Source organism: Oreochromis aureus, linkage group 6 (genome assembly GCF_013358895.1).
Source record: "Oreochromis aureus strain Israel breed Guangdong linkage group 6, ZZ_aureus, whole genome shotgun sequence".
Lineage (NCBI taxonomy): Eukaryota > Metazoa > Chordata > Actinopteri > Cichliformes > Cichlidae > Oreochromis > Oreochromis aureus.
In genome coordinates, this window is record NC_052947.1 from 25,484,728 (window position 1) to 25,498,214 (window position 13,487).

The following is a 13,487-nucleotide window of genomic DNA, read 5'->3' on the forward strand; positions in this document are numbered from 1 at the left end:
AATGAGTTCAGCGTCTCTATTTTTCTGAATACTGAAAATATCAGAAGGAGCTAGTCTTTTTCAGAGATCTAAATTATGATTAGGCGAGCACTCCACTGTTTTAGCACCGCATTGTAACACTGTCACAGATGGACAAAGGATCAAAACAGATGCAGCAGAATCAGAGATTTAAATTTTTCATTCTTGTCGCACTCAAATAACAACCGGCTCAGTGACATCGCTTCAGACAAGTCATTTCACGCAGCTCCCTCTGAGACACAAAAAGGCTTTGCACAACTTTTTTACATATGCACGAACACTCCCCAATGCATGTAAACAAACTGATGCGTAAAAACAGCAGTGTTTAACCAACCAAGAGCCTAAATATTAAAACTTTTGTCTTGCTTTGGATGCTACAAGTGAAAACTGTTTCACTAGAAAGAAAAAGCAAAGGCGCCTGTGAATGTTTTGAACTTTCAATATCAACAAATTTGTGACTTGCCAGATATCCTCAGTATGTTTTAGGATTAAGGATGTAAATTAGCACAGTTGCATATAAATGCACCTATTTATTAAAACTTTTAATAAATAGCCTCTCTGACCACTTTAAATTTGACTTTGAATTTGTAGTTTAATGAGAATGGTCCAAAAAAGAGAAATCAGTTCTCTGGGCACAGATGCTTTGATTATGCCAGAGGACAATTAGCAGACTTCTTTGAGTTGACAAGAAGGCAACGGTAACTCGTTACAAACACGGCGTCCAGATGAGAATCAACACAGAATGTCAAACCTCGAAGGAGATGGGCTACAGCAGCAGAAGACCACACCGCATGTCACTCCTATGAGCTGAGGCTACAATTCACATGAGGTCACCAAAATTGGACAATAGAAAGCCGGAAAAATGTTGCCTTGTCCAGACCAAATTTCTGCTGGAACATTTAAATCGTTGGGTCAGAATTTGATGTAAACCACATTAAAACATGTCTTGTATCAGTGGTTCAGGATGGTGATGGTGTAATGGTGTGGGGGATATTTTTTCTTACACATCAAACTATGTCCATGTACTGATGGACTGAGCTTCTCAAACTGGTTTCTTGAACACAACAATAATTTCCCTGTACTCAAAAGACCTCCACAGTCGCCAGATCTCAATCAAACAGAAGACCTTGGGATATGGTAGAACAGGAGATCATCGTGGGTGTGTAGCCAGCTATGATGCTGTCATGTCGACATGGACCAATGCCTCTGAGGGATATTTCCAACACCTTGTTGAATCTATTCCATGAAGAATTAAGGCAAATTTGAAAGCAATAGAGGTTCAACCGGGTGCAAGTAAGATGTATATAACTAGATGGCCAGTGAATCTATTACTGACTATTAAAAAATTACTATGCGAGCACATACTGGGGTATCTACAGAAAAGCTCAGCTATGAGAGCTGCAAGCTGACATGAACTAACACCTCAGAGTATCATCAGACAGCATAAGCTGCAGACCTGAAATATTATGTGGTCTGATGCTGAGCAGTCTGTTTATTTTACAGAACTTGCTATGCCACAGGAGGATGCAGCCAACGAGGCGTGAGGAAGGAGCGAAGAGGAGGAAGCTTAGCGAGCCCGAGCTGGCCGAAAAGTAAAGCTGGAAAGCCTGCGCGCACGCTTCACAAGCTGTGTGCCACGAATTAATAACCACAGCACATTAACAGTTGACAGTAATAATTATCATATTTTACTATTGTTGCAGCTGATACAACACTGCTATTTGACGGCTGCAGTGAGAACAGTCAATTTGTAGTCACTCCCACTTCGATACTATGTAACTCGACTTCAGTACAGATTTTCACAGTAGGCCCGCCTGGCCTAGATCACACCAAAGAACAGCCCTCCTCCCACCCACCAGTGTCTAAAGCAAGTCAGGAGCCAGTCGTATCAAAATGACTTTTTAAAGAGGATCCTTTGAAGCCGTGCCTCTGTTAGGCCCCAGACCAGCCTCTTGTGTGGCTTCACAGCTGCAGAAGCAGCATGAAGCAAAAACAAAAGAGAGCAACAAGGACGGAGAGATAGAGCGGCGAGTGAGGACGACTAATCTGCTGTCCATTATGTTGTTTTCATCACATGCAGTTTAAAGGAAAATGGTGTAAACGCTTTCTTGTTTTAACAGGAAAGTGATAGGGCCAGTTCTCACATTTTAATCAAGCAGAGGGAGAGAGAGAGGGAAAAAACAATCACTAAAGGGGGGGCGACACGAGCACGATCACAGGGGAAGAGAAATACAGACAAGTGCGGTGAGATGTGGTAGACAGGCCTTTAAAAAAACAAAAAAAGGAGTGACGAACTGACAGAGAGACTGACTGAGTAAGAGGAAAAGGGCCATCGTCATAAATAAAATTATAAGGAAGGAATAAACGAGATAGAGCGGCAGACAGTGATAGACAGACAGTTAGATTGTGGGGGAAAACGGTGAAATGAGAGAGGGAATCGGCAACACGATCACAAGAGCGGAAGGGAAATAAGACTGGGCGTTTGGATTGAAAAGAAATGGGTAATGAGATGCTAATGTAACAACAAAGGAGAGTGTGCCCTCCGGGGGGAGCTATGCTACAGCAAGCTGCTTTAGTCTGAATGCAGCAGAGGGGGGAATTTAATTTTAAAACGCTCTTTATTAAACTACTGTAATGCACGCAGATTCATTCAGGTGCATATACAGTCATTAAAGTCAGACCAAATCTCCATCTCCAGATCCATCTCTGAGCTGAAAAAAAGAGGAATCCTCAGAAATGGGGTAATAAGGTGGCAAAAATGGGAAGAAGTGCTCACCCCCTGGTACGTAATGCCCTCCTGTCTCCATTCTGATACGAGGTAAGGTTGGGGACAAGGTCTACAAAAACAAAAATCTATCCTGAGGAGGAGCAGACGAACAAAACCAAGAGGAGCGACACAAAGAAATACCAAGAAACGATGGAGACTCACGGGAAAACACGGACAGAGTGTTGGTGAAAAATGAGGAGAATAGAGACTTTGTGATAGCAGACAGGCTTTTGAGTGGGAGGAGGAGACTTGAAGCTTTACAATCAAAGGGGAATAATGGAGAGATCTATGGTACAAACAACGTACAGTAATTACTCGAGGGACTGAGTGCTGAATAGGAGTAATGCAGAGAGGTAAAGAATGACTGGGCAGTACTCAGGAGACCATCAAAGAGAATATAGAAGGAGGCGAAGAGCACCTGTGACAGATTCAAGCCTAGAGATATTACAAACGCACTATATAAAAATTAAAAAAGGCGGAAAATCATTATAACATGTCCTCAGGAGGATCCCGAGAATGAGCGAATGCTAAAGCGCAATGAATGAAAAATAAAAGCAAGCTTAAGGCCGCGTGTAAACCTGCAGGGATCGCGAGATATTTGAGCTATAAAGAGATGCAGAGGTAACTGAGGTGTGTGCGTAGAAACAGTGCAGGCTCCGTGTGTTGGCTGAGGCACAAAGACCAGATAAAAAAAAAAGTTATAGTCACATCTCAAGAGGTTGTTGTGTTTTGGAACATAGAGAGAGAAGAAACACAAGGCTGAGGAAAATCCTTTTGGAGATTCAGGTGAAGAGGTTGGGTCGTGTAGAAAAGAAAGAGTCAGCTTGAACTTAATTTTTTTTAAACTACAAATCCACAGCCCTGAAATAGACTGGCGACCTGTTTAAGGTATACCCCACCTCTCAACCAATGACAGCTGGCTAACCGGAAGAAAAAGGATGGTTGGATGGTTGGATGGATGGATGGATGGATGGATGGATGGATGGATACCATAAAGAGACCACCTTTTCACAACATTAGTGATAGTTTAAGTTTGTCTCAGTTGGTAATTCAGAAAAATGGCCGTATACATCATCAGCTCTTTGCTTGACTGAACAGCCAAGCAGTCTCCAAAAAAATAAAAATAAAAATACGTTCCCATATAACTAAACTGCTTTCTCAGTGATGTTTCAAGAGAAACCAATTTTCTCTCCGGCAAAACACCTTATAATTTAAAAGATCAATAAAGACTGCATGAGGGGGCGGTTAAGCAGAATGGTGGCAACATAATCCGTGAGACTAGGGTTCATTTAAAGGGGCTGTCATTATTTCACTTACTTTAGTGTCTTTAACTTAAGTCTGTTTTAATTTGCTGTTTACTTTCATTTTCGCTCGCCGTTTGATTACGTTTAGGCACAAAAAGCTGTATGTAAGTAGCCATCAGTTGGATCAGACATTAAACAGCTTTTGCTTTTGCTCCAGGCGCTACCCCTTGCCAAATCCAAATTGAGTATTTCCAGTAGTGAGAGCACATCTGACACAGCGAAGCGCCTACTGTGTGATGCATATGAGAGAGGGAACCTGTGGACAATGTCTGGGCCTGATTTTCCCGACACTGTCCCAATTTCGTGTTAGCTTCCTTAAAAGGGGAGACAGTATGAAAGCAAGAACACAAAGATCAAAGATATGTTGGTGACACACACGCACACACAAAAAAATGCTTTCCTCAATTTAAAAATGCACATTACTTGTTTAGGAATATCATTTTTAGGATACAGGGCCGTACTGGAGACTCTATTGTCAATTGGAAAACCTCAATTTCTAGTTAGCTCTCTATGGCACTATTTGACTAAACAGCTTTCATCAACCTTAAACATTAATATTTGATCTCATGTAAGAGTAAGAAATTATATTTTTAGGCTGAATTTAAATGCAAAGACCCTTATTTTAATGCTAAAAAGTGCTAATTTAGCATATTTTGCTATTTCTGCTGTAAGTCTGAGAATCCTCAGGCTTGGAGCATGTTAACAGTAGCACAGGCTAATTGGGTTTCCGTTCTTAATCAGGCCAATTAATTAGGAAATGCAGCTTGATCCATGAGCGCTTCACCGGGTCATTTAGGGATTACAGGGAAAGAAGAAGAGTTGTGGGAAGAGTAGGAACATATGAGGGAAAAGGTCTTTGTGACAGATCCCCTCACCATCGTGCTGAATGTTATCACTAAACGGACTCATGGACGAGGGGGTAATTATCCATTTGTGACAGTTTAATCAAAATCAATCACTTCTTTCGAGAGTCACTGAATTGAAAAGTGGTTCAGCCAATTCATGCGTTTTTCCCAAGGGACACATTTTGCTCTTAATCCACCATGAGAAACACAGGAAGAGACTGAAGAAAGCGATGCAGGGGTGAGGGAATAGCAAGCGAAGAGAACATCCACCAGCAGACGTCTGTAAAATGTGCTTTTATGTCTCCATCCGTTTCCTCTGTGTGACTCCAACTTCCAGAGGTTTCTAAAATCTCCAACAAGACCTAAATACACAGCTGACCTTTTTTTACATTTTTTTTTTATTTCTACTGCGCTTGGTACACAGCACATCATTTTGTTCCACAGCATAAAACACATTAAACCTCGGAGACTTTAGATTGCTGTAGATTTCTTTCAGTTATAGCTTCCAAATGATGTTCAGGCCAAATCAAGCTGAAATGGCCTGTTGTGAGTTAAGCCTGATGAGCACAGCAGGAGACCAAAGTGCTGAAATGTTGAAGAAAACGTGCCTTAACAGTCACACTCACCTCCACAAAGAGGAAGCAGGGCACAATGTAGGTGCTGGTTTTCTGAAAGCCTCTGTCTTCAGGAAGGTTCCTCATCGTCCTCTCCTGTGCTGACAGGCGACTGTCCATCATCTGTTGGGGAAAAGAAAAAGTCTCTGTATAGCTTCAGTCTACTGGATTTATGGTGTTGAACTAATCCTTATACTGAGCCTTTGTGCAGCTACTCGCTTCATCCACTGTCTGAAAGAAGCTGCTTTAGCTCCTCACCTCACTGCTTTCCACTGACTGGCTGCCCCCTGCAAACAAATAGGTTTGAACAGCAGGTAGGTGGGGGGCCAGTGCTCTATAGCCAGGACTGTGGCTCTGAGCACTGTGGCAATATTGCCTCTCACTGTCATCATACAGAACCAAGAGTAGAGAAAATGATCTGAAACTGAGTGTTTAGAGCAGTTTGAAGCCTGAATGTTTGGCTTACACTGACTATTTGTATACACACTGACCTCACGTTGTCTCACGTGTATTGAGGAAATTTTGGACAGAGTCAGAGTCAATATTAAGCTTTCACAGTGGTTAATAATTGGTTTGAAATGTTGTATTTGCACAAAAGAAACCCATCAAAGAGACTGACACTTCAGTTTGGTCACTTTTTTCAACTTTGTAACTAAAATGAGTCACTAAATAGTTCTGGGCGATAAAAGTCTGTAAGCGGTAGTTAACATAGTGCCAATCATAGAGTGGACTGTTGAGGAAAAGACTGTATAGAGGATTGTTGTACAGTTTTTTATGTATCACTACATCCTTTGATGGTTTCAAATATATTGTTTTAAAATATGCTGGAGGAAAACCTCTGTAAGGCCTTACTCATAGAGAAAGAGGTCAGCATGCTAAAAAAATCATTTTATGCTGTTTTTGTTCAGAGAATGCAGAATAATCAGACTGCAATAAACTTTACAATAAAGCAATGTTCAAACACAACAAAATACATTAAAAAAGTACTGCATGCTGCTGAAGTTCAGTTCAGATCCAGTGTTGTGCAAACCTTTTGAGCTACCCCTCATTTCTCTTTACTTTACTTCTAATAACAATAGTTCTCGTGCATTTTATAACTTTGTAACTGACCCTTTTTTGCTAAGCTACTTACACTCACCTTCAAGCTTTAAAAAGGCATATCAGAATATGAACCTGTGTTGTGTCTACAGATAACAGACAACTTTGCAAAGAAACAAATGTCCTTAACATTTTACTGTTAAGACACTTTATTATGTTTCTTTGCAAAAAAAAAAAAAAAGTTTCTAATTGATTCTACAAAAATACCTGGGATAAAACAGGCATAAACAGTATTTTTGCACCAACAAGGTGATTCTGAAATAGCTATTAGCTGAAAGCCTGGCATATCATCAGAAAAGGTCTTAGTGGCGAGGTGGCTGTCAAGAAGCCATTCTTAAGAAAGTGAAACAGGGTGAATGGCTGAGGGATGCCAAATTAAACACAAACTGGACTGAAAATCAGTGGCATCCTATGAAGTGATGGATCCAAATTTAAACTTGTTGTTTTAAATCATTGTTGTATGGAGGAGGTTAGGAGAAAGATACAGCAGTGACTGTCTATAGCCATCTGCAAAACATGGTGGAGACTCTGTTAAGGTTAGGGGCTGCATTTAAGCCAGTGGTGTTGGTCTTGTCAAAATTGAAGAAAGTACTGTCAGATTGTGATCTGCCATGAAATACCATCTGAAAAGTGCCTGCTTGACATCATCTTTCAGCATGTCAATGATCCCGAACACATACTGGATAGAAAACCACACACTGGAACACTATCAGTCATGGACTGGTCTCCCCAGAGCCCGGACCTCAACATTATTGAATCAGCGTGGGATCGCCTTGACAGAGAGCAGAACAAAAGGCAGCCAGCATCCAAAGAAAAGCTTTGAATGTCCTTAAAGAAGCCTCAAGAACTTTCTTCTTATTTCTTTAAATAGTCTCAGGGAAAGCTTGTTTAAGACAGTTCAGGCTGTATTCATATTAAATATGGCAAAAGAACCAAACGGGACAGGTTTAAAAAAAAAAAAAAAAAAAAAAAAAAAAAAAAAAGAGATCAGGCTGTATTCATATTAAATATTGACTTTCAAGCTCATTAGAATTGTAGAAACTCTGTTTTGTACCATTTACTGTATTTCATTTATATTTCTACATTTGAATAAATGCACCATTTTCTATTTTCCTGGCAAAATATAAACAAATGACAAGCGGCACAAGACTTTTATACAGTGGTGTATTTGCATGATCTATTGATTTTCATTTTATGCTGCTTTATAGTTCTGAGAGATAGGATGTTTAGTTGCTTTTAAATTTCCTTCAGTTACTAGAGTGGTGATTAAACTGTCATCTCACAGTGAGAAAGATCAAATCCAGTCTGGGGATTTCTGTGTGGAGTTTCTGTGTTCGCCCCATGTCTCTGTGGGTTATCTCTGGCTGCTGCCACGGTCTAAAGACATGCATGTGGTTAGGTTAACAGGTGTTTCTAACTTGGCCATGGATGTAAATGTGAGTGGGAATGGTTATGTGTTAGCCTTGTGATAGACGGGTGACCTACTCAAGTTGCACCCTGCCTCTCACCCTGGGATAGGCTCCCAGGTTGTTGCCCCCATGCAACCCTGAATTGGATAAACAGATAAAAAATGGATAGGTGGACACTTTCTTATATAAAAATGAGTACTTCTTTTGTAGAATATATAACTAAAAAATTAAGATATAAAATTGTGGATTAACTCTGTGGTATATAAAGTAGATTGAACCTACCTTTACCAAGTCAAAGTGGTTTTTTTACACACATCTTCTTCTGCAACAAGAGCAGTCTGAGTCTTGACTGCTTACAGTCAAGGCTGAAAATGCCCTCTGCACCATGCATGAATTGAGACCCTGGGTCCAGAAGGATATTTGGACTGTGATAAGAGTATGATGTTTTCTTGAAGACATACAAGAAAGTGCCTTCTAATTTCTCTTATTTAATTATGATATTTATTTGAGAAAATATACATCACATGAAAATATATAAGCTGCCCTGTCTTGTAAAGATAATAAATCATTAATCAACTCCAGAAATCACTTTGTTGTCGATCCCAGCCCCGCCTCTTCTAAAATTTTCATGCAGTTTTGAATAATCTTGATTACAAACTGGAAAACAATCACCAATCATCTCCTTGTCTCCTTCTCCAGACTAGTAATTTTTCATTTGGCCTAAAACACAAAACCCCCCGACATTTCCCATGGTGAGTTTTTAGGGGGGATTTTTTTAAAGTATATTCTTCTTTATTTAATAATGAAAAAAGTGGACCTGAAAATTCCAAAATATAATTGAGGAAAGGTTTTCTCACAACTCATCTTGTGAGAGCACCGCTTCTCCTACCATAAGAGAAAGCTTCACTCACTATCACTTCATCAGCTCGGTGATGTGTTTCTTTAAAGATGTGGTAACGCTTTTCTGGGACTAAATCTTCACGGTGAACAATAGAGGCACCAAGTGTTGTACTACTTAAGATCATTAACTATAATGAGGACACTTTTTGCCTGATGCTCACAATGTGCCATCCATCCATTAATAAATTGGCCCCTTTGAAACAGCTGATAACCCCTGTGCTTCATATTTTCATAGATAATCATGTCTCAGCACAAAGAGGGAAACCATTTATTATCTAACATCAGTAAGAATACAAAAAGATTATTCCAAAGCAAACACACAACCACAGTTGTATACATCCACACCAGCTCACTCACCAAATTGTCAGGATGCCTGTAAAGACACTCTGCATGACACATCAAAAATGCACACAGGTACACACACGCACACAAACCAGTATGGGTAGGCAATCAAAAGAATTGGAGGGGAAATGAGGTTGAAAGGAGGAGAAGTAGAGTGGAAACAGAGGAGCGATGATCAAAAACAAAAGCCTGACAGTAAGAGATAAGAGCGAGACAAAGTCCTGATGCAGACGTTCGGAAACTCTTCAGAAATAAAGCGGGTGGGGTGAAAGCCAGCAGACTCAGCAATGGGAAATTATAGTGACTGAGGGATAACAGGTACACGCTGAAGAAAAACAGATCCAGTCCCCAAACTGAGAAGAGGTGGTAAGGGGGGGGAAAGATGATGATAAAAGTCAGAGTAAGAAGAGTAGCTTATGAGTTGCTCAGGGGTTTGTGACATGCAAATGACTGTGCTCATGCTAAATAATGTCAGCTACTACTCTTTTAAGTTTAGGAGAGCCTCAAAAGGCTTTCCAATATATCCTCTGATTAACACAGTAAATGCATTTTTCAAGAACTGTGAAATCCTGATATTATCAATCATAAAGCAAAAGGCTTCAGGAATCTTCAATATAATTTTACTCACTCGCAAACCAATTGGTTTTCCTCCCAGATATCGAGCTTAGCCCCCTCCCCGATCTCCTTGACAACAATTATCTTGCTGACTTTATGGCTTAGTGAGAGTCTCTGCTGCCTTGTCAGCCCTTTCCCCAATCAATGGTCATTATGGGTGAGAGGAGAAGGAAGGCACTTCACAAGTTTGGAGTGTGTCCATGCATTCATTGTGCACTTGATCACCTATCAGTCATATCCTAAAATGATAGAAGCCAGATTAAAAATAAAATAAGAGTAAAAACAAGGTAAATGATTCATTCCTGTTTACACAAACACTAAAAATACACCATCTTGTTATTCGTGACGGCGATTCAAAGTGCACATTTGCATGAGGAACGGGAGCACGACGGTTAAACACTGTCATAGTGTGCTTTAGAAAGAGATACAATATATGCATTAATAAAGAAAGAATTAAAGATGTAATACTCTGACAACCCGGAATTCATTTAGATCTTCTCTCATCTTTAACAGCTTTTTTTTTCCTAGCAGAAAATTTAAGCTCATACATATATGCTATCAAAGCTTTTCAGACTTCTGAGGCAGCAACAAGATAAGATTTAGAGAACTTATTTTTTTATATGTTCGTCTTATGCTGTGAAAGGAGTGAATATATTATATTTTCGTCACTTTAAACATGGAAGATTTCTCAATTAAAAATCCCAATTTGGGCAAAAATCACCCTCAGGTGACATTGTGCACAAACTTAAATAATCAGTGGTTCCTCTGCATTTATCTAACATCATGTCCCGCTATTTATAGACCTGAATGAGGCTTGTTAATCACCAAAAATTCTTATAATATTCAAGAATTTCCTTCAGACATGTACGCTTAACTAAGAAACGAACATAAGTATTCGTGCTGTGGTTCATATAAATGTATTAGATTCTTTAATTTCAAGGCCAACTGTCTGCTTCATTAATAAAACACTATTCCACTATAAGGTTCAGAGCATGAAAGACAAGATTGTTTAGGTTATGGCAGGAGATCAAAGGACTGTGTATTGTATATGCATACATTCTCACACAGGGGGCTGTGGCTGTAAATACTGTATTTGGGTCTTCTTTTATGTTCCCATCTTCTAAAGCAGTGAGAAGCAATCAGGCATAAGGCAGCTGTGTCTGATTGTCTTCTGTGTTGCTGTCCATGTTGCTCACAATGATTTTTTCACCCTTAAGCCTTGCATTGGTAGCACAGCACAAAAAGAGTTAGTCACTATCTCACACATGCACAGGTGCATTCACACATTTACGCTGGCAGATATTCATGCAAATGTGTGCACGGGCTAATGCGTGCACGCATACAACTGACCAGTATTTCAATATTCATAGCATGTCAGTTTGGATGCCAGTCCAACAAGTGGTGTCACACAGCTGCGTGCGAGTCTGAGTCTGTGTGTGTGTGTGTGAGAGAAAGAGAGGAGAAGAGAGATAAGAGGAGAGAGAAGGAGAGAGAGGGGAGAGAGACATCCTACAGAGAATTCCTGCTGTGCTGCTCCTCAGGTTCAACAATGTGGGTCACACTGATGCACATCTGCACTCACACTTTCTCCCTTTCGCTCTCTCTTGCACGCACACACACCCACACTCATGCAAATTTAGGAACAAAATGTTTCCCAAAACAACCAGAAGAAAAAACCACGGCAGTAACTGGTTTGAAAAAGTCTCACCTTCTATGTCTGTTTGTTGGAAGCAGTGCTGCTGCAAAGTAACGGCTGCCACCTCACAGTTTCTGTCTCTAGGAGGATTTGCTCCTGCAGCGGACTTCCATTCTGAGGTTTTGTTGTGGTCTCAGCTCCGCTTCTTTCTCTTTTCCCCTTCTCGTCTCTTTCAAAGCAAAAACGCCCCTCACTTCCGCCGCTCCGCCACTGAGAAGCCCTCGGCGGTGAGTGTGAAAAGAGAGAGATAGAGAGCTTGCCCGCTGCCAGGCACTCTGCCTCCAGCCAGCCAAGTCTATATCTGTCTGCACTCTGCCGCTAGGTCACTAAGCTAAATATGATGATCTTCAACAGCACTTCAAGGCTAATTAGTCAAGTGAAGGGATCCACGGGCTTGTTGAGGGAGCCTGCTCAGTTGCCGGTGGATATGAGGAGAGGGAGAGGGAGAGAGAGAGAAAGAGAGAGAAAATGTGTGTGTGCATCTGTATGTGTGTGGAAGAGGAAGAGGAGGAGGAGGAGAAGCAAAGAGGAGAAGAAGAAAAAACAGAGTTGGAAGAGGGAACAAGAGAATGAGGAAGCAGGAGTGGAGACTGAGAGTAGAAAGCAGCCAGAATGTGTATAAGAGAGAGAGAGGGAGCAAGAGAGAGAGCAAGAGAGAGAGAGAGAGAGAGAGAGCAAGAGAGAGAGAGAGAGAGAGAGAGAGAGAGAGAGAGCATTAGATAAAGAGGGAAGGAGGGACTGTATGTGTGTCAAGCAACACAGTGGCTAAAATGGTAGATGCTGTGCACTTTAGTACCCTAGGAAACCACTGTGACACAGGAAGACATCATGCACTCTGTGAGAGCGAGTGTACCATTGTGTGTTGTGTAATTATGGTAAAGTGGAAAGCCAAAGCAATGGAGAAAAAAAATAAACTAATGGTATGGTGCCATTTCTTATGTGTGTGCGCGTGTGTGTGTGCCTATGTCTCTGAATTCAACGGGAATGTGGGTTCAGGTGAGCTGCAGGGACTTGACTTTGGACAGTCAGAAGTAGGTTAATGATGCATCGTCAAGCGGAAAAGTGGGATACATCCCCCACACGCTTCAATGTAGGTCACGGGCCTTCAGGTGAAAGTTCACGGGCAGCTTTCTGGGCTATTGTGCATATGTAAGAGCACACTGCATAATTTTTAATAAATTCTGCCTCCCTTAGGGCTCAAACAAAACCTTGTGCATTTCTGTGGCCGCGCATGCATATACATGTTGATGTGCTGGTAATCTTTGGTAAATATTTAGACATGCTGCAGTGGCTGAACTGTTGGACCACTGTGAAATAACCAGGCAGCACTGTTGCACAGGTCTGTACTTGGTGTGGTGTGGACAGACATTTGTCTCATTTAGGCATCGCAATTACATTCATCAATGAGTGGACTATAAAGTTCTTAGCCTGCACAGATTATATTGTGTGAGCTTGTACTTTACTTCTTTATGCTGTAGTGTCTTGTCTTGGCTGGCTGTTCACACTGACAGAGGACGTGACGTCCACTGAAGATGCATTCGGACTACTGGTACATCATACAGCTGCGGCTTCACATTGACTGCAAAGAAAAAATTGACAAAGAAAAGAAATAAATTGCTGTTGCATTCACAGACGCACAGAGCTCTGAAACAGAAGGAACTCCGATATCTCATATTTCCATCATACATACTAGCAAACACACACATGCACATACAAAACCAAACAACAAAAAAACACCTCAAATCATAACTTTTTCTAACTTGTTAAAATGCACTGTAACAAATTTGTGTTCTAAGGTTAGTTTTGTCGACTGGAAGGGTTTTTGTACAGAATTTGCTGATTTTGTTGTGGCTACGTCGGCTTCCTCTGGGGCTCCAAC

The 13,487-nt window shown here is 40.9% G+C and overlaps 1 protein-coding gene across 5 annotated transcripts in view; it reads right to left on the minus strand.

The window, feature by feature from the left end:
- The window catches only part of LOC116321410 (phospholipid phosphatase-related protein type 5-like), a 63,117-nt gene that overhangs the window by 44,539 nt on the left and 5,091 nt on the right, over positions 1-13,487 (minus strand). For 3 of the 5 annotated variants that reach the window (XM_039613754.1, XM_031741250.2, XM_039613753.1), the window contains 2 exons: positions 13,072-13,187; positions 5,561-5,671 (listed from right to left, as the gene is read on the minus strand). In XM_039613754.1, the coding sequence (XP_039469688.1) occupies positions 5,561-5,671 (111 nt within the window). In that variant the 5' untranslated portion in view covers positions 13,072-13,187. Of the gene's footprint in view, positions 1-5,560; positions 5,672-11,620; positions 12,127-13,071; positions 13,188-13,487 lie in introns of those variants that run through there. The other 2 variants (XM_039613755.1, XM_039613756.1) reach the window with 2 other exon arrangements.